The 19,259-nt window shown below is 43.5% G+C and overlaps 1 protein-coding gene across 2 annotated transcripts; it reads right to left on the minus strand.

The window, feature by feature from the left end:
• Nucleotides 1–12,037: 12,037 nt before the first annotated feature.
• On the minus strand, nt 12,038–18,247 carry EXO5 (exonuclease 5). 2 transcript variants are annotated; one of them, XM_037032585.1, is made up of 3 exons: nt 18,064–18,247; nt 17,208–17,299; nt 12,038–13,539 (listed from the first exon to the last, which is right to left on the minus strand). In XM_037032585.1, exon 3 carries the CDS (start codon nt 13,512–13,514, stop codon nt 12,411–12,413), a length of 1,104 nt encoding a protein of 367 aa, XP_036888480.1. In that variant the 5' UTR covers nt 13,515–13,539; nt 17,208–17,299; nt 18,064–18,247; the 3' UTR covers nt 12,038–12,410. The 2 variants fall into 2 exon arrangements, with proteins under 2 accessions (XP_036888480.1, XP_036888479.1); XM_037032584.1 differs by having other exon boundaries at nt 17,208–17,537.
• Between the last annotated feature and the right edge of the window lie 1,012 nt (nt 18,248–19,259).

Here is a 19,259-nt window from a genome sequence, read left to right on the forward strand (position 1 = left end):
CAATGGTCCAACTAGGATGACGACATGAGGGAGGACGCCAAAACCGGAATTATCTTTTGGAGGGCAGGCCCCTTGCAGTACTGTGGAGAGCAGAGCCAATAAAATGGCACTGCCCCATAAAGATAGCATAAAGTTTATAAAGCAAAGTGGAGTCACTCAGGTCAAACACAATGGCTGTCAGTCAGCCATGACACTTTGGTTCAAGAAGGAAACTACCTAAGTCAGAGCAAAAACCTGGCAAGGAGACACACGTAAGATACCTGCACCCGTGATCAGAAGAGCCATGTCTGCAGAGTGGGGCCACCTATGATAGGCTCCTGGGGAAATCCCAGACTTGACATCAGGGGTGTCAAGCAGAACAGCCATGTACCACCCATAGGTTCCTGGGTAAATTCCCCTCTTGGCATCAGGGGTGCCAAAGCATTTATTCAAAAGACCCAAAAGGGTGGCATACACTTTCAAGGTGTAACTGAAGCAGGTTGCAGACCACTGCTGAGATAGCCGAGCCCCACACACCAGACTGCTGCCCCATGCCACACTGATCTCCCTTGGCATCAGTCACCAGAGTCTCTGCCCTGCTGGACTGCAGACTTCATCTGCCCTGCTGCCCACCTGGCTCCTGGGATCTTTCCTTGCCAAATGCTGACAACTCCCTTGCCCACCAGCTGCCTCCCAGACCTGCAGACTGAGACTCTGGGACTCAGGTTCGTTACCCCCATTGATTGCTGTGTGTGTGTGTGTGTGTGTGTGTGTGTGTGTGTGTGTGTGTGTGATATTCCTCTTAGATTGTTAGAGTGTGAGTAGGATATTAATGTACGTTGATGTTCTACTTTGAGTGAACCTGCACTCAATAAAAGCTGAGTGAATAGCATAGTTACTGTGTTTGACCCTTGTCTATTCCTTGGTGCCAGGCTGCTCAGGAGACAGCTAGCTAGCTGAGCAGTTTGCCCAGCTGACTTACAGGAAAGATTATATCACAAACATACATTCATGACAAGTACAGGCTTCCCCCACCCCAGGTGAGTGTTCTAGGAACCCATCTGTATCAATGTACTAGCTGGTGGTGTTGTGAGAGGCTGTGTTCTGCATCAGTGAATTTTTTTGAAGATTCTTTTAACACATTTGCCCATTTCGCAATGGGTGATTTACAAGCACAACTGCCCACACCATGCTGAGTGTTCAGCAGTTTTTGACCCAAAACAGCATGACACCCTTGCTCCCCCCCATTCATCCAATCTCACCCTGAGTGACATTTTTGTTGTTGTTTCCCTGGATGAAAAAAGTCCTCAAATGGAAACCTCTTGCCATTGTGGACAAGGTGAAACAAAAACCAGCAGAAGCACTAAAAGGCATCAAAATTAACGAGTTCAAAAACTGTTTTGAGCAATGAGAAAAAGAATCTCAATAGTTGTACTGCATCAAATGGAGAAGAGTACTTTGAAGGTGACTGAAATTTAAACATGTCAGAATATATACACAATGTTTATAAATAAACTCTGGGATTGGGGGGGTCCCCCCTTGTACTATTCACTCAACTTTCATTGATACAGGTTCAGTCTCAATCAGTAGCAATCATTCAATAGCAACACCACTCAGAAACAATCAGTAACAATATCACGCAGGAGAATTGGGGAAAAACAAACCAAGAATCCAGAACAGAGACAAGATCCTGGAGACAGCCGGGCAGTCAACGTCTCAGTGGTACTCTTCAGTACTCAGAGAGGGGCAGCCTGTGGATACCTGCATTGGCTTCGGGAGATCGGCTATCTCAGGCTGCTCTCAGAGTCTTCTGCTCTCATGCTCCTCAGAGCTGTAGCATCATGTTGTTTTGACCCATGTTTTGCTCAGTTTCAATAAACACATGTTGTTTTGGTCAGTTCACAGTAAACATGTTTTGCTTAGTTCTGATAAGCACATGTTATTTATAGGACAGCTCTGATAAACATGTGGGGTTTTTTGTTTTCTGAAAAAGTTTTACTTATTTTTAGAGAGAGGGGAAGGGAGGGAGAGAGGGGGAGAAACATTGATGTGAGAGAAACATTGATCAGTTGCCTCTCATATGCGCCTTGACCTGGAACCAGACTCACACCCCAGCCAGGCATGTGGCCTGACCAGGAATCAAACCGGTGACCTTTCTCTTTGCTGGATGTCACCCAACCGAGTCACACTGGACAGGGAACACATGCTATTTTGATCACTCAATTCTGCTAAACATGTTTTGGTCACTTAGGGCAGACTGTGCGTGCTCTCTATATGGCATTGGATCTGCTCCCCACAAAAAGGCAGGTGTACGCTACTGTGGACACCTGAGTCAGGGGGCTCCCATCCTCAATTCTCACCTTCCTTACAAGAGAGGAATTCAAGTGAGAGGCAACACCTATGGTGGAAGTGAGATAGCAAGTTTATTTATGAAATACACTTGAGCACAAAGCAGCAAGCAGGCCCTCACCTAGTCTGAGTGCCTCATGAATACTGGAAATAAGGTTGAAGNTCTCTATATGGCATCGGATCTGCTCTCCACAAAAAGGCAGGTGTACGCTACTGTGGACACCTGAGTCAGGGGGCTCCCATCCTCAATTCTCACCTTCCTTACAAGAGAGGAATTCAAGTGAGAGGCAACACCTATGGTGGAAGTGAGATAGCAAGTTTATTTATGAAATACACTTGAGCACAAAGCAGCAAGCAGGCCCTCACCTAGTCTGAGTGCCTCATGAATACTGGAAATAACGTTGAAGTTTTTTATACACTTGAGCCCGAATCTGCAAGAGGCAGCCAGCTAATTCGAGTGCCCCAACTATTAGGACTCCAAGAGTTTTATGTCCGTAGCCAGCCTCTAGGTTCCCCCTCCTCCTCCCCTCTCCAGACCTTGGGATTAATACATAGTTTCAAAGACTTTCTTTCCCATCTAGTGGAAACAGAATTTCAAGAGCTCCCCTCCTCCTGCGCTATCATAGTTTTGCTTGTGATTTTCAGACCACTTGGCAATCTTTTCCGACCAGGCTCAGGACTGCTGAGTAAATGGGTGAGACATGTCTCCCACCCCTCCCTGCCTTTGTTTACTATCTATCTTACCCAACGTTATACATATAATTTTTATTTAATAAGAAAAACTGATTTGAAAAACCAATGGGGAGCAAGTCAGCACACAGGAGCCAAGCCCATGAATAGGTTTTCCCATGGGGAATCAGGTCTGCATTGTACCTACGCTGATTTGAGGCTTACTTTTGCTAAAACTCCCTCACCCTGGATTGAGGCAGCAAATGTTTACTGCTTATCTTTAACTTCCTGAAGTCTGTGCTAAACCTCCAAGGTATGGAGTGTAACCAGATCAACCACTTTGCCCCTTGATCTGCAACATCCTTCTCTTTGAAGTGATTAGCAACATTCTTTCCTTTGTTATCTGTAAAAGGTAATCTCCTACAGTGAACCTGTGCATAGTAAATGAGGACCATTCCTAATGTAATGTACCCAGAAAAGCAATAAAAACCTGTCCGGGCTGGGGTTGGAGCCCTCTCACTTAGAGAGCGGCCATGCCATCCCTTTTTCTCCATAGGACTTCTGTAGTCTGTATGAATTTGTTCATCACAGCCATAACACACAGACCCCGCAGGCCGGAATCCACATCACTGGAAAATCTAAATCAGCAGTATGTAAGAGAGTAATTTACCCTGACTCAGTTCAGTTTCTTCTAGCAATGCTGTAGCTTAAGTCAAGAAGATGAAGAGGACCAAACAGAAAAGACTCAGAAGAAATAATGGTGAGGTAGATGGAAAAGTAGGCGAGTCTGGATTTGAAAAATCAAGGGAAGAAAATGTTTCTAGAAGAAGGGCATGATCTACTGTGTTAATACTGCTGATGTATCAACTAGGGTGAGAACTAAGAATTGACCATTGCACTACCAATGTGGAAGTTGAATTAATGATGCCATTTTGGTGTAGTGGCAGAAGTTTGAAAAAAATGGGATGAAAGGATGAGAGGAGAGGAAGTGGTGAAAGCAAGTATAGACAGTACTTTTAAGTTTTGCTTTTTTAAGATGAGCAGGAAAGTAAAGCTGTCTTTATGTGGATTATGGGTCCAGAATTTTTTTAAAGATGGAATTAAGAAATCACAGTAAAAATGACACAGTAGCCCTGGCTGGTGTAGCTCAGTAGGAGTGCTGGCCTGCAAACCAAAGGGTTGCAGGTTCGATTCCCAATCTGGGCACATGCCTGGGTTACAGGAGAGGTCCCCAGTGGGAAGCACGTGAGAGGCAACCATGCATTGATGTTTCTCTCCCTCTCTTTCTCCCTCCTCTAAAAATAAACAAATCTTAAAAAAAAAAAACAAAAAGGGCCCTGGCTGGCATAGCTCAGTGGATTGAGCATGGGCTGCAAACCAAAGGGATGCCAGTTTGATTCCCAGTCAGAGCATGTGCCTGGGTTGCAGTCCAGGTCCCCATTGGGGGCCATGTGAGGGGCAACCACACATTGATATTTCTTTCTCTTTCTCCCTTCCTCCCCCTCTCTAAAACATCAATAAAATATTTTTTAAAAAAAGGAAAGAAAGGGAGCCCTGGCTGGCGTAGCTCAGTGGATTGAGCACAGGCCTGCGAACCAGAGGATCGCGGTTCAATTCCCAGTCAGGGCACATGCCTGGGTTGCAGGCCAGTTCCCTGCAGGCCAACTCCCAGCAGGGGACGCGCAAAAGGCAACCATACATTGATGTCTCTCTCCCTCTCTCCTTCCCCTCTAAAGATAAATAAATAAAATTTAAAAAAAAAAGGAAAGAAAGGGAAAATGACACAGAAGAGGGGGAAGCTGACAATACAGAGAGACAGGACTGTGCAGGAGGAAGTCCTTGCAGAGAGAAGGGATGGAATCTAGTACACAGTCAGAAGGACCAGTTGTCAGAGTGTGGGCATCCGTCCATCAAAATAAAAGGGGAGGCACAGATGCAGGTGGGCGTATAGATTTGGTGGTGGGAGAATGAGGGTATCCTCTTCTGAGTGCTTCATTTTCTCAGTCAAATAGGAACTGAAAGTGAAGATAGGAAGAAGGTATTAGAGGTCGGAGGGGAGAAACCCTAAGAAATACTGTATTACATTGATTCTAATACAATTTTTTTCATATGTCAAATCTGTGAAGTTGCTATCTTATAAGTGATGGCATGCCATAGTTTAACTGGCATTTTTTTCTTTCATAGTAGTATGGGGAAAATGATATATCTTATAATCAATGACACATGAGATTTTAATATTACTTAGGAAGGTGAAAGAGTAAATGGATTAAAGAAATGTAATACTGTTGCCTGAAGGCATTAAGAGCTCATTTGATGTTAGTAGCCATGGACTTGACTGGCATTTTCAATGTCATAAAGACATATTTTTATGTCTCATCTTTAAAAAGTCCTTTCTTGACCTATAGCCCATTTGAGCAATTGCTCCATTTCCTAGCTTGCCCTCATAGAAAATTTCCTCTAAAAAGTTGTTTCTTGTTGCTGCCTACATTTTCTCGCCTCCAATTTTCTCCTCTGTCCACTGTAATTGACTTCTTGATCCTAAGAACTCTCCTGAAACTGCTCTTGTCAAGTTACTGATGAAATTCCAGTTGAAAAATGAAATAGACTCCCTGTCTTCATCACATGTGACCTCCAGGGCATTCAACGAAATTGAAATAAAGTCATTGTGAGGTTTCTGGAACATTTCACAAAAACTGGCTCCTCCTACCTCACAAAGACTGTTTCTCTCCTTCTTTTACTGAATAGCCTTCCTGGGTTCCACATACAAATGTTGGAGTACTCAAGGTTTGGCCTTGGGCCTTTGCTTTTTTGTAGTTTCCCATGAAATTACTTCATTTAGTCACATGGCTTTGAAAACCATCTACATGACCGATGACTAACAAATCTTTATTTCAACCCTCACCTTTTCCCTGAACTTCATACCCCCCATTCCTTATGGCCACCTTAAATCTCCCCCTTGGATATCTAAAAGTCACCTCCAACTTCACATGTCCAAACTAAAGTCTTTTTATTTTAAAAAATGTATATATATATATATATATATTTTTTAAATTTGTTTTTAGACAGGGGAAGGGAAGAAGAGAGGGAGGGAAACATCAATGTGTGGTTGCCTCTCATGTGCCTCCTACTGGGGACCTGGCCCGCAACCCAGGAATGTGCCCTGACTGGGGATCGAACCAAAGACCCTTTGGTTTATGGGACAGTGCTCAGTCCACTGAGCCACATCAGCCAGGGACAAACTAGGCTCTTAATTCCTCCTCCTGCCCATCCCAACAAGCACTTCTCCTAATTCAATAAATACACCATCATCCACTTGGTTAATCAAGCAACAGTGTGAATGTACATAAAACTGAATTGTATACTTAAAATGGTTAAAATTATAAATGTTATGTTATGTATGTTACTACAATAAAGTTTTTAAATATTGAAAAATTTTAAAAAGAGAGAGAAATTAGGGGCAGAGGCAAGAAGTCATCCACTCTCACCCCAAAATGTTAAACTAGATTTTTAAGGTCTTAATTATCTGTACCCTGCTTACCTCTCTAGCTTCATCTCCTCCCACTTCCCTTCATCCTATTATCTAAATCTGACAAACCTCTTTGGTCCTTGAGGCCACTACATTCTAAATCTGACAGACTGTTGCACATAACCATTCTCTGCCTGAAAAATTATTGCTCAGACTCTCTCAACCCAGCTATTCGCTCCGTTCAGGACTCAGCAGTCTATCAGAAAGCTTTCTTGGCCTCACCAGTCCAGTGGAGACTTCCTTTTCTGAGTCTCCATGACCTTGTACCACCCTGTACTAGCTCTCATCACATGGCTGTTGTTGCCTGCTTACTTGACTGTATTCTCTGCTAGACTATACAAAGCATAAGGGCCAGAACTGAATCTCTTGGCTGAGTCCTCTCAAACCTGCTCTCATCTCTGTGCCACAGGATGTCCAGAATCATTAGGTCAGCCTCCAAGAATATCATGGCCTTGAGGATCCGCTTCCTACAGGCCTCCAATGGATTTGTATCAAATTCGACCCTTTCAACCTGCTGTTTTTGCCCCAAAATATGCAAGGCAGAGAGTTGTCCAGGTTCCATCTATCAGATGACATCAGATTTTTTAAATTGTGAGCCTTAACCTAGAAGTGTTTGAACACATTTTGGTGCCACCATGGGGTTGGGGGGACCAATTCGGGACTAGTCATGTTCATCTCTTCCTCTTTTCCCCAAGGCTTTAGGGTCCCTAGCAAGGCAAAAAATGCTAGCTCTGTTCCCGAAAATCTCAATGAGGCAGAGATTGCAAGTGTCACTCAATATCCATTCTCCCTTTTGTATAGTTCATAGAATTTCCAGTTTTTGTCTGGGTATAAGCTTTCCCAGAAAAAAAAAAATACATGTGCCAACTTCCCTAGCAGTTACATACAACCATGTAACCAAGTTTTGGCCATGGGATGGAAATGAAAGCACTGATCCAAATTTAGGAAGTGTCCTTAAAATGATGCCCTTTTCCTATTTCAGCTCTATGCTGAGTATGTAATGGGTGACCAGAGGTTAGGCTCACATTTCGGACTATTAAGTATTAAGATACCTGTTGATGATAGAGAAATAAGACAGAAGGAACCTGGACTCCTGACACCATGGAATGCCACACCATGGGGTGACTATTCTGTTCAAAAGAAAGTAATGAGCCCTGGCTGGTATGTAGCCCAGTGGATTGAGCAACAGCCCGTAAACCAAAGGGTCTTTAGTTCGATTCCCAGTTGGGGCACATGCCTGGATTGCAGGCCAGGTCCCCCCACCCCAGGTAGGGGGCACACAAGAGGCAACCACACATTGATGTTTTCTCTCCCTCTCTTTCTCCCTCCCTTCCCCTCTCTCTAAAAATAAATAAATAAATATTTTTTTAAAAAAGAAATGAACTACTATTTTGTTGGCAATTTTAAAAAGTATATTTCATTGATTATGCTATAACAGTTGTCCTATTTTCCATTTTCTCCCCTTTAGCCCCCTCTACCCTGCATCCCCCTCCCTCCAGCATTCCTTTCCCTCCCGGAACCTAGTTCATGTTCACAGGTTGTACATTTAAGTTCTTTGGCTTCTCTTTTTCCTATATTATTCTTAACCTCCCCCTGTCTATTTTGTGCCTACCAGTTATGCTTCTTACTCCCTGTAACTTTTCCTCTGAGTCTCCCTCCTCCCCCTCCCCACTGATAACCCTCCATGTGATCTCCAATTCTATGATTCTGTTCCTGTTTTAGTTGTTTGCTTAGTTTTTTTGTTCTGTTTTTAGGTTCAGTTGTTGATAGTTGTGTTTGTTGCCATTTTACTGTTCATATTTTTTATCTTCTTTTCTAAGTCCCTTTAACATTTCATATGATAAGGGCTTGCCAATAATGAACTCCTTTAAATTGACCTTATCTGGGAAGCACTTTATCTGTCTTTCCATTCTAAATAATAGCTTTGCTGGATAGAGTAATCTAGGTTGTAGGTCCTTGCTTTTCATGACTTGGAATACTTCTTTCCAGCCCCTTCTTGCCTGCAAGGTCTCTTCTGAGAAATCAGCTGACAGTCTGATGGAAACTCCTTTGTAGGTTACTGTCTCCTAATCTCTTGCTGCTTTTAAGATTATCTTTAATCTTGGGTAATGCAATTATGATGTGCCTTCATGTGTTTCTCCTTGGATCCAACTTCTTTGGGACTCTCTGAGCTTCCCGGACTTCCTGTAAGTCTATTTCTTTTGCCACATTGGGGAAGTTCTCCTTCACTATTTGTTCAAATAAGTTTTCATTTTTTTGCTCTTCCTCTTCTCCTTCTGACATCACTATGATTCAGATGTTGGAACGTTTAAAGTTGTCCCAGAAGTTTCTAAGCCTCTCCATGTGTTTTTGAACTCTTGTTTCTTCACTCTGTTACAAAGGAAGACTGTTTATTTCTTCCTTTTGTTCCAAATCATTGATTGGCATCCTAGTTTCCTTTCCCTCACTCTTGGTTCCCTGTATTATTTTTATTTCACCCTGCGTAGTCTTTACTTCTTTATTTTTCAGCCATACTCAATCATTTCCATGAGCATCCTGATTACCAGTATTTTGAACTCTGCATCTTATAGGTTGGCTATCTCCTCATGGCTTAGTCCTTTTTTTGGAGCTTTGATCTGTTCTTTCACTTGGGCCATATTTCTTTGTCTCAGCAAACCTGTTATGTTGTAAGGGGTGGAGCCTTAGGTATTGGCCAGGGCGGGGTAACCCACATTGCTGCATTGTGACGCTGTTGTGGGGGAGGTGTCAGAGGGAACAGTGCCATTTGCTTGGCTCTCACCTTGCTTTCAGTCACTTCCCTTGTTTCCCACAAGTGGATTGTGCCCTTTCAGGTGCCGATTCACAGAGGAGTGGGCTAGTGTATGTTCTAGGACCCCATGGACCCCTCCAACAGACTCTCCTGTGAGACTGGGAGTTTCTCCCACTGCTGCAACCTCCACAGGGTTTTACAGAAGTTTTGAGGCTTTAGTTTCCCACAGTGGAACCCTTGGTTGTGTGGTCTGTCTTGCTTCCCAGTTGTTCCTCCTGGTTTATTCAAACTTGAATGTGGGATATCCTGGTTCACCAGCCACCATCTTGCTACGCATCCCCTACACCCTGGCTGCCTGTCTTAGCCCCTCCTACCAGTCTGGATATTTCTTTAACTCCTTTGTTGTTGGACTTCCATACAGTTCCATCTTCTGGCAGTTCTGATTGCTTTTTGTTTTTAAATCGATTATCCTTCTTTTGCTTGTGCAGGAAGCAAAGCATATCTACCTACACCTCCATCTTGGCTGGAAGCTGCAACTGTTTGGGCAATTTGTATTATGAACAGTTGAACCTAATCCTAACTAAGGCACTCAACCCATCCTGGCTGGTATGGCTAAATGGATTGAATCCTAGCCTGTGAACTGAAAGGTTGCAGGTTCAATTCTCTGTCAGGGCACATGCCTCAGTTGTGGGCTGGGTCCCCAGCTGAGGTGGAATGGGAGCAACTGATCAATGTTTCTCTCTCTTTCTCCCTTCCTTCTCGTCTCTCTGAAATAAATTATATCTTTTTATTTTTATTTTTAATTTTTAAAGATTTTATTTATTTATCTTTAAAGGGGAAGGGAAGGAGAGAGGGAGAGAAATATCAATGTATGGTTGCCTCTCGTGTGCCCCCTGCCGGGAAGTGCATCCCCCGCTGGGAACTGGCCTGCAACCCAGGCATGTGCCCTGACTGGGAATCAAACCGCAATCCTCTGGTTCACAGGCCTGTGCTCAGTCGACTGAGCTACACCAGCCAGGGCAAATAAAAAATTTTTTTTAAAAAGGCACTCAACCCACTCTCTAGCCCAGGAAGCACATTTTTAAAAAATTAAGAAATAGCTTTGTGGTGACATCTCCTTTCATTTATCCACTCACTGAACAAACATCCAAGAGGTCCGTAATGTGGGGTTCTAACACCTTAGGAAGAATTCATAAGAGATGAATTTACTAGATACACATATCTAGTAAAGATATTTCTTTCTGCAAATACACACTGCAAAGATACTCACTTCTTTGCAGTGAAGACTGCAAACCAGGGAAGTATTTGTTGAAAACACCATCAGTGATCCAAACAACAGATTTCTCAGCTCTTTTGTGAAAAACCGTAAAGTGATAACCAGAAGTTAACTTAAAATAAGGATCTGAGAGCTCAGGGAATTACTGAATCCTGACAGGGTCACTGTCTGAAACCAACACGTTTTCTCCTTTTCCTCTTCTTAAACCTTCTAGTACAAATAAGATGCTACAGAGCCCTGAGCAAGTCTTTCTCTTGAAGACTACTAGCTTAATACTATTTATCCCATAAGGTCCAGTTTACTATCCTCCCAATTTAGTTTCAAACTTCCTCAGGTCTAGAGTAACATACAGCGCATGAAGCTCAACGACAGCAGGAAAAATTTACAGCACATGGTTAAGAGCATAAGCACTGCAGCCAGACCTAACTAGGCCATAGTCTATTACATTCGAACTGTGGGACCTTAGGCAAGTTTTACAAGCCTTCTAAGCCTCAGTTCCCTCACCAGGGATAATAATGAATACACTGATTTAATCATAAAAGGACTTAGCACAGTGCCTAGATCATAAAATCACTCAGTAAATTGGAAGTATTATTACAAGATTCCCACTGTCCATAAGAAAAGAGTATGTGTAGCTCAGAAGGCCTCCAGAGGTAACCTATCATATCTCCCATAAATGTCCAGGGTTTACCAGTTCACGTATAACAGGGAGTTACAGTAACAATATTCACCATGTTCCACTGGTTCTTGGCCTTCCACTTAATATAGAAACTCCACCCCTCCCAACTCCTCCACCACCTACCTACTTATGCCAGTTCTCTAGTAGTTTCTCCATAAACAAGCCTTCCCTTTCTCGGTGATGCCCATATTACTCTTTCCTCCAGCCTCTTTGGTGATGTTTACAGCTAAAGGTTCTACTGCCTTTTAAGATACACTGAAATTCCTCTTCACTATCTTTACATCTTCCCTTAATGATTTTATGTTACACATTTTATAAAAAAGGTGTATACCATATATAACTTCTTGAGACTCACTTTTTCACTTAATACTGTGCTGCTAAGATTCGTCCACATGTTGCATGTCCTTTGTTTTGGCTGCTGGACCACTTCATTCACTCTTATGATGATGGGCATCCGGGGGGTTTCTAGGGTTAGGTTTCACTGTCGTGAAAGTGCTACAACATCTATTCTTGTTCTAAGAGTTTCTCTTAGCACATGCCTAGGAGTGGTAATACTGGATTGCACAGTGTAAATGTTACTTCATGTATATTTTTCATATCTAACAGTTTCATTTCATGACTTCCTGTCCTGCTTCATTTTCCCTTATTTCTTTGACCACATTTACTATGATTATTTAAAATTCCATTAATCCAGAAATATGTTTACATATGTACTTAAAGGCTTAGAACAGCATACACACAACCATTTGTAGTGGTCGCCTTTAAAGGATTGAGATTACGGGGAAAAAATATATCAGTCACCTGACCTGGACTGTGTTTCATTTTATTTTATTATATAAAATGTAGAAAGCCTTGACTGAGAAAAACTAGGGCAGAGACTTAACAGAAACTAAGGAGTCTTCTTAGGAAAGCAATGATGGCTTTGCTCCAGCCATGGTGAGCATCTCTCTTCTCGGCAATCTATGGTGAGGTCCCAGGTACAGTGTAATCCCAGATCTCTCCCGCTCACCTGAGCCTTGGACCCCGATTTGAGTGGTTAGAGGTTGAGAAAATATGAAAAGAACCAAAATAAGAACACTCTCCATGAAAGCTAAGCTCAGAGACTGGTCCTCTTTTACTCTGTCAAGTACACCAGGAGCAGGAAGGATCAAAGTTTCTTAACATATACCTTCTGTTATGTAGCTCACTTGGTTTGGGGCGCCAGCATGGAGCTGTGCGCTGCACCGCCCTTCCTCCACTCACAGATACCTGCGTAGCTGCACGTCCGGCACTTCCAAGCCTCCTCCACATCAACCCCTTGAGGCTCTCTGCGGCCCACCCAGTAGGCCAGATAGTGCTGCACTTTATTTCTCAGCTCCTTCTCTTCGAAGAACACGATCTCTGAACCCAGCAAAGCAGCGGTCTCTTGATGGATATACTCAATCTTCAGAATGTCGATGACTGGAAGGTCAGACAGCGTTAGAGACAAGAAAACCAGCTCCATGAGGTCACCCAAGGATGTCACAGAGAAGCCTCCCCGCTGGGCATGCTTCAGCACTGAAGGTCCCAGTGGCTTTTCTGGGTGCAGTTTTGCGTGGTGTAGCAGGCGAGCGGCAGCCACTTTCCCTTGTACCATGGCATCAAAGATATATTTGTACAGGCTGACTTGAAAACGGTCTTTTTTCTTCTGAGCTTCCAGAGGCAGCACAGGGCCTCGGCGTGTCTTGAGTTCAACCAGTTCTAGTTCCCCCTTGGCTGTATAGTGCAGCTCATCAATCACTCCAACGAGAAGCACACCCTCCACTTCTCCAAACACTGGAAACTCTCTGATGTGCCCTCCTGACTGCAGGGTAGGAATCATTGATAACATATTCAGAAACTTAACTGCCCAAGTATCTTCTTTACTGGTGATGGGGATAGTCACAAGATCATGAACTTCCAGCTCTCTAGCTAAATGGATGCTGGCACCAGTGTCCAAAACAGCTGCCTTCTCAGGTGACAAGGAACCAGGAAGCTCCTTCCCATATACCATTTGCTGTTCACACCAGTCCTGGGTAGACAAGTCAGTCACACACAAATATCTGAGCTGGAATCGCTCCATGGGCGATGAGACAGCCAATCCCCTTTCCCACTTTGGTAAGCTTATGGGCTTGCCGTCCTTCCCAGGGAGTTCCGAAGAAGGGCTGGGCTTGCTAAGTGGAGCCCTCAGCTCCTGGCTATCTTCCAGGTCCAGAAACTCCGAGTCACTCATGTCTGAGAACCCCGAGGCCTCCGCGGACACCGCCTCCTCTTCTCCAGGCTCTGCCATGGCACAGGTCCGAGTGGGCCAGGCCCTGCGCACCATGTTAAAGAAATGCAGTATTCAAAAAAATGATTCTCAAATTATTCTAAAAAAAAACTTTCAAATTTGAATGAGGCAAAAAGAATTATGACTATTTATTTACAGTCCTTAAAGAAGTCTATTTGTTTACAACCAATTGGTAATGCTAAAGAGTTTCAGTATAATTTACAGTAATAGGGCTCTTTGTATCATCCATATACGACACCAAAAAATTTTTTAAGCTCTGGCTGATGTGGCTCAGTGAATTAAGTGCCAGCCTGTGAACTGAAAGGTCGCTGGTTTGATTCCCAGTCAGGGTTGCTGGGCCAGGTCCCCAGTAGGGCCATGTGAGAGGCAACCACACATTAATGTTTCTCTCCCTCTTTTTTCCCTCCCTTCCCTTCTTTCTAAAAGTAAATAAATGAAATTTTAAAAAGTTTTTTAAGTGTAAAATAGTTTTATTCCTGAATCTAGCACTAGCATAGTATGTGTGATTAAGCAAATCATCTTCTTTGACATCAATTTCTTCATTAAAAAAATTTAAGTTTTTCCTTTTCTGCTTCAAAGTTCTACTGACTTGGGATATTATTTCATTATTTTAAGTGAACACAGATCTTTCTAAATGTTGGAATAATGTCTGACAGTTTACATGGATCACTTCTACAACGCCTTTGATACCAAGTTCTTGACTATGATAATAAATCTCAACTGCAAACTGTTTCTTGAGAAAAAAACAGCTTTATGATGGTGGTTCTTAAATGTAGTTTGCAGGAACAACATTCAAAGACTAACTATAGATACAAATAGATCTATTCATACACAAAGTAAGAGCCTGAAGAAATGAGAGAAGACAGTCACAGAGCCATGTGGAAATCAGTTGCTTTTTATACTTGAGATGTGTTAAGGAAATGGCAAGGAAAAAAGTTCTTGGGTTTTACTTTAACCTTACTGACTTATTTATTTATTTATTTATTTTAAAAGATTTTCTTTATTTTTAGAGAGAGGGGAAGGGAGGGGAAAAGAGAGGGAGAGAAACATTGATGTGAGAGAGACACACCAATGGGTTGCCTCTCTAAGAGCCCCGACTAGGGTCCAACCTGCAACCCAGGCATGTGCCCTGACCAGGAATCAAACTGGCAACCTTTCGCTTTGCAGGACAACACCCGACCAACTGAGTCACATGGGTCAGAGCTACTCTTACTGACTTTATAAATTATCCTCCTAACATTTTATTTTCTCCCTCCACAAGACAGTAGCTAATGATGGAATATATCTGTCAATAAGCACCGTTCAAATATCCCTGTATATAAATAACAGTGATATTTATTGTGCAGTTATTGTGTGCTAGACACTGAAAGAAGTGTTTCGCATGCACTATCTCACTATTCTACCATAGGACAGGCACTTTAGAAGTTTTTACCATGAAAAATTTCACACATACAGAGAAACAGAAAAAAGAGAGCAACGACCACCCATGTACACACCATCTAGATAAACAACTGTTGACATGTTATATTTGCTTCTTTCATGGGTGTTTTGTTCTTTGGGTTAAAGTAAATTACAGACATCGTAACACTTCAAACATAAATGCTTCAGCACACATTTTCAAATATGTGCATCCTCCTACATTAACTACAATACTATCCTCACACCTCACAAAATTAACGATTCCCTAAACACGCTGGTCTGTGTTCAATCTCTCCCACTGCCCTAAAATGTCTCGGATAGCTTCCCTTTAAACCAGTCAACAAAGACCACACCTCTCATTTGATAGCTTTGTCTTTCAAGTATTTTTAATCTTAAGAAAGTGGGCAAATGAAAAAAAAAAGGAAAGAAAGAAACTAGGCAAATTATCTTGTGACGATACTCTTTTTAAGCCTTCCTCCTAACCTCACCTATCTATCCCTGCATATAGAAAAAACAATACAAGGAATGACAGTCCACTGGTATCTGACTTTGGGTGCCAGAACAATGAGTAATTTGACACAGAATTTAAGCGGACTGAGGCAACTCTGAGCCAAGTCTCCTCGTTGCTGTTCTACTGAGCAATGAATAAGTTTAATGCACCAACTACAGGTTTAAAGCTTAAGAACTGACGCCTTAAAATGGTATACTGGAATAGTAATAAAACACAGAAAGCACATTTGCACAAGTGTCTTAAACTGTAAAGGGGCCTTAAATGATGATAGTTTCAAAATGAGGTATGTGATTTGGAGCATGAAATCCCTGAAGGTTAGAGAGAGTATCTTTACCCTCTACCAAGAAACTAAAGTTCAATGACAATGAACTCTGCATACTCTGGGGTTCCCCCTCGCGGGGAAAGGGCACTAAATCCAAATTAACTGACCTTGAACATTTGTGTATGACCTTGAACATTTGCTCTTACTTTGTGTATGAGTAGATCTGTTTGTATCTATAGTTAGTCTTCAAATGTTGTTCCTGCAAACTACATTTAAGAACCGCCATCATAAAGCTGTTTTTTTTTCTCAAGAAACAGTTTGCAGTTGAGATTTATTATCATAGTCAAGAACTTGGTATCAAAGGCATTGCAGAAGTGATCCATGTAAACTGTCAGACATTGTTCCAACATTTAGAAAGATCTGTGTTCACCTGGACATATTTTATTTCAAATATCTAGACCTGGGCTGTTCAATCCGTAGCTACCAGCCACAGATGACTAAACTTAGACTTAAATAAAACTTAAAACTCATTTTCTTATTATCATTAGGCACATTTCATGCTCAGGAGCTACATGTGGCTATTGGGTACCACATTATCAGGCACAGATAGAGAACATATCCCTGATCACAGAAAGCTCTACTGGGCAGTACTGTTTTAGACTATTTCATGTTCATGTATTAACTCTCCAAAGAGAGAGAGTAAGCTCTTGAGAGGTGTGGACTTTCTACCGGTTTTTCATACAACACTGAGAACAGAGTAGGCCTGAACAGGTAAGAGAAGAGTTTTATGGAAAAGACACAAAGGGGGTCGGGGGAGGTGCATTCTCTGTGGAATTACTCATCTAAAAAAAGAAAACAACACACCACAGATGGACAATTGAGACTCCGGTGTGTTGCCTGGACTTTCCTATGCAGAAAAATATCTCTGCAAGAGGGTGAGGCAGTGCACGGCATCCCGAAATGCAGTTGGAATCTTTTGAATGCAAGATGATTTCACACAGTACATTCATCAACATTTTTCCATGTATCTTGTAATAAATGTAGAGCTATCATAGCATCCATCAAATGTATAATTTCATAGATAGTGTTTTTAAGGTCAAGTTTAATTTTAAATAAACATAGTAAAAAATTAAAATATGAGAATAACAATCCAAGTAGTATGCAGGCATGGCACAAATCATTAGGTGGCAAGTGAATGAGATATTCGAGAAACGCCTGTGGATCTAGATTATAAACGTAACCCTAATTCAGTAGTACTTGGGAGTTTGCTACTGGCCTTGGGAGTACTCTCGGGCAAGTTTTCCTGAGGCTACCCATATCTCTTTAAAATTGCAGTATTCCTTCCGCCGGTGTTCAGTTACCCAAATGACTGAGGGATAAAACAGTATATACGTTAGCAGTCAACAAATGTGGATCTTCTCCCCTTCCCAAGGAGGAGACGGTGTATCAATTCCCTCTGAAAAAACGAGATTAAACCTTAGGAGAGAGGAAAACTACTCACTCGAGACTTGGTTGATCTTCTTCCTCACGGGGAAAGGCAGAATGCCAAATGACAACGCTGGGGGAGGATGAAGAGGCTCCGAAAGACCAGGTCTGCATCGAAGAATCCGGATTAGAAACTGGGCTTTGCTGTGGCAGAACGGGGACTTCTGGTCCTTTCTCAGCTGTCCAGTCCCTCACACTGTGGCGTTTCCTCCTCTCTGATCCACACGGCACAAACCGTACCCCACCCCGGGTCCCGGGTAACGCTTGCCTCTCTCCAGGAGAAAATCCTCCATGACTTCATTTTCCCCATCCCCTGGATACAGTTACTTGACCCATTCCCTGCTCCCTGCAAGTAAAAGGAAGAAAAAAAAAAACCAACCAAGCCTCCTCCGCCCCCACCTCCACCCCAGGAGCTCCGCAGTCAGTTCCCTCTTCCAGTCCCAAGCGCGGTCCAGAAGTTCAGGCGAAGACCTCAGGTCACAAAGAGGCTTTTTTCTTCTGATGGGTTCCTGCTGCTTAAGAAGCTACCACTGCCTTCACCCTCGGCATCCTACTTGTTTGGAGCAACCCGGACTTACGGGCTCTGGGAACGCTGGCTTTCAAGCGGTAGCATTCTACTGGCCCCAACCCACGGTCTCCCCGGGCCCTAAAGTTTACTGAGCACTTCCTGCAATGCCCCGGAGGAGTCGGGAATGACAGCGAGGGGGTCACTGGCCTCCGGAAGGGTGAAAGGTCCAGAGCCCACCGGAGCCTGGCCTGCCGCTGCCACCCCGGGAGGAACGTGAGGGACGTGGAAAAAGCGAGGACAGACCCCCGAGCTCCAAAACGCAGCCCCTCAGTCCGCCACCACCATTCGCCGGCCTTCCCCTTACCTCGGATACTTCTGCGAACCCCGGACTCCACCAGGCTCCGCCGCGGCCTCGGAACGGGTGCGGGACTCTACTCGCGACCCGCGATAGCACGTTGCGCCGCAGCCCTTGGCTTCCAGCGTTCGCACAAAGCTGCGGGGAGACTAGGCCGGGAACGCCCGGCGGCAGCGCAAGGACCGCCCCCTCCCAGAGGCCTGGCGGGCGCCCTCTAGAGCTCGCGCGGCAGCGGCTCCCACGGGAGTCCCTCTAGCCGCGGTGCAGAGGAGGTTCTTAATGCGGGTGTCCTCCTACCCCTGCAGGTGCGGTCTGCGCCTCGCTGGCTGTGCGTGTAGTTTAATCCGGAACGGAGCTGCTCTGTCACTTGACCTGGAAGTACCCACTCTGGCAGGGTTTCCTGGCTACTGCCAAGCCAGCATCCGAGAAAGGTGTGAGCATGTCCCTTTCTTCAGGGCACCTGGCCTCAGTCCTTTAAGCGGTGCGTCTTTGCTCTGCCACCTTGGATGATGTACACCCCTCTGCACCTCGCACCAGCGTTCCCAGCGCTGAGAAAAAACACCAACTCACTTTTCATGCTGGCGCTTGTCTCATCAGTGTATTTCTCTTTTCTATTTACTTTCTCTTTCTTAAATCTTTTTTTAAAGATTTTTTTTTTTAGAGAGGGGCAGGGAGGGAGAAAGAGAAAGAGAGAGAAACATCAATATGTGGTTGCCTGTCACGCGCCCCCCTCCCCCACTGGGGACCAGGGCACAACCCAGGCATGTGCCCTGATTGGGAATCAAACTAGTGACCCTTTAGTTCACAGGCTAGTGCTCAATACACTGAGCCACAGCAGTCAGGACTATTTACTTTTTAATTAACCTTTATTATTGGGAAATATTGCACAATTGCATTTTAAAGTACAAAATCAAGAGATAATTGGGCTGTGTAAATAATTATTGAGCAGATATGTTATCATTGGAACAAAAATTAAAAAGTTTCAGGCCCTTCCTAGATGCACTCCCATACCTCCTTCTTCAGGAAACCACTAGCCTGACTTTTATAACAATCACTTTCTTCACTTTATCACATATTAGGAAACTTGCTTTATGACGAAGGTGGAATTGCATAGCAACGGAGAAAAGATGATCTTTTCAATAGCAGTTCTGTGACAGTGGGGTATCCTTATTAAGTGTATACAAAATGAGACCTCTATCTGACTT

Source organism: Sturnira hondurensis, unplaced genomic scaffold, assembly GCF_014824575.4.
Source record: "Sturnira hondurensis isolate 20B ecotype Veracruz unplaced genomic scaffold, ASM1482457v3 Scaffold0021490, whole genome shotgun sequence".
NCBI lineage: Eukaryota > Metazoa > Chordata > Mammalia > Chiroptera > Phyllostomidae > Sturnira > Sturnira hondurensis.

Excerpts from the sequence above, each read along its gene's own strand:
- EXO5 (XM_037032584.1), bottom strand. The coding sequence starts at position 17,305 with ATGCAGACCTGGTCTTTCGGAGCCTCTTCATCCTCCCCCAGCGTTGTC. Across the intron at positions 13,540-17,207 it reads GAAGATCAACCAAGTCTCGA|GGCCTGGCCCACTCGGACCT; the intron begins GTGAGTAGTTTT and ends CATGGTGCGCAG.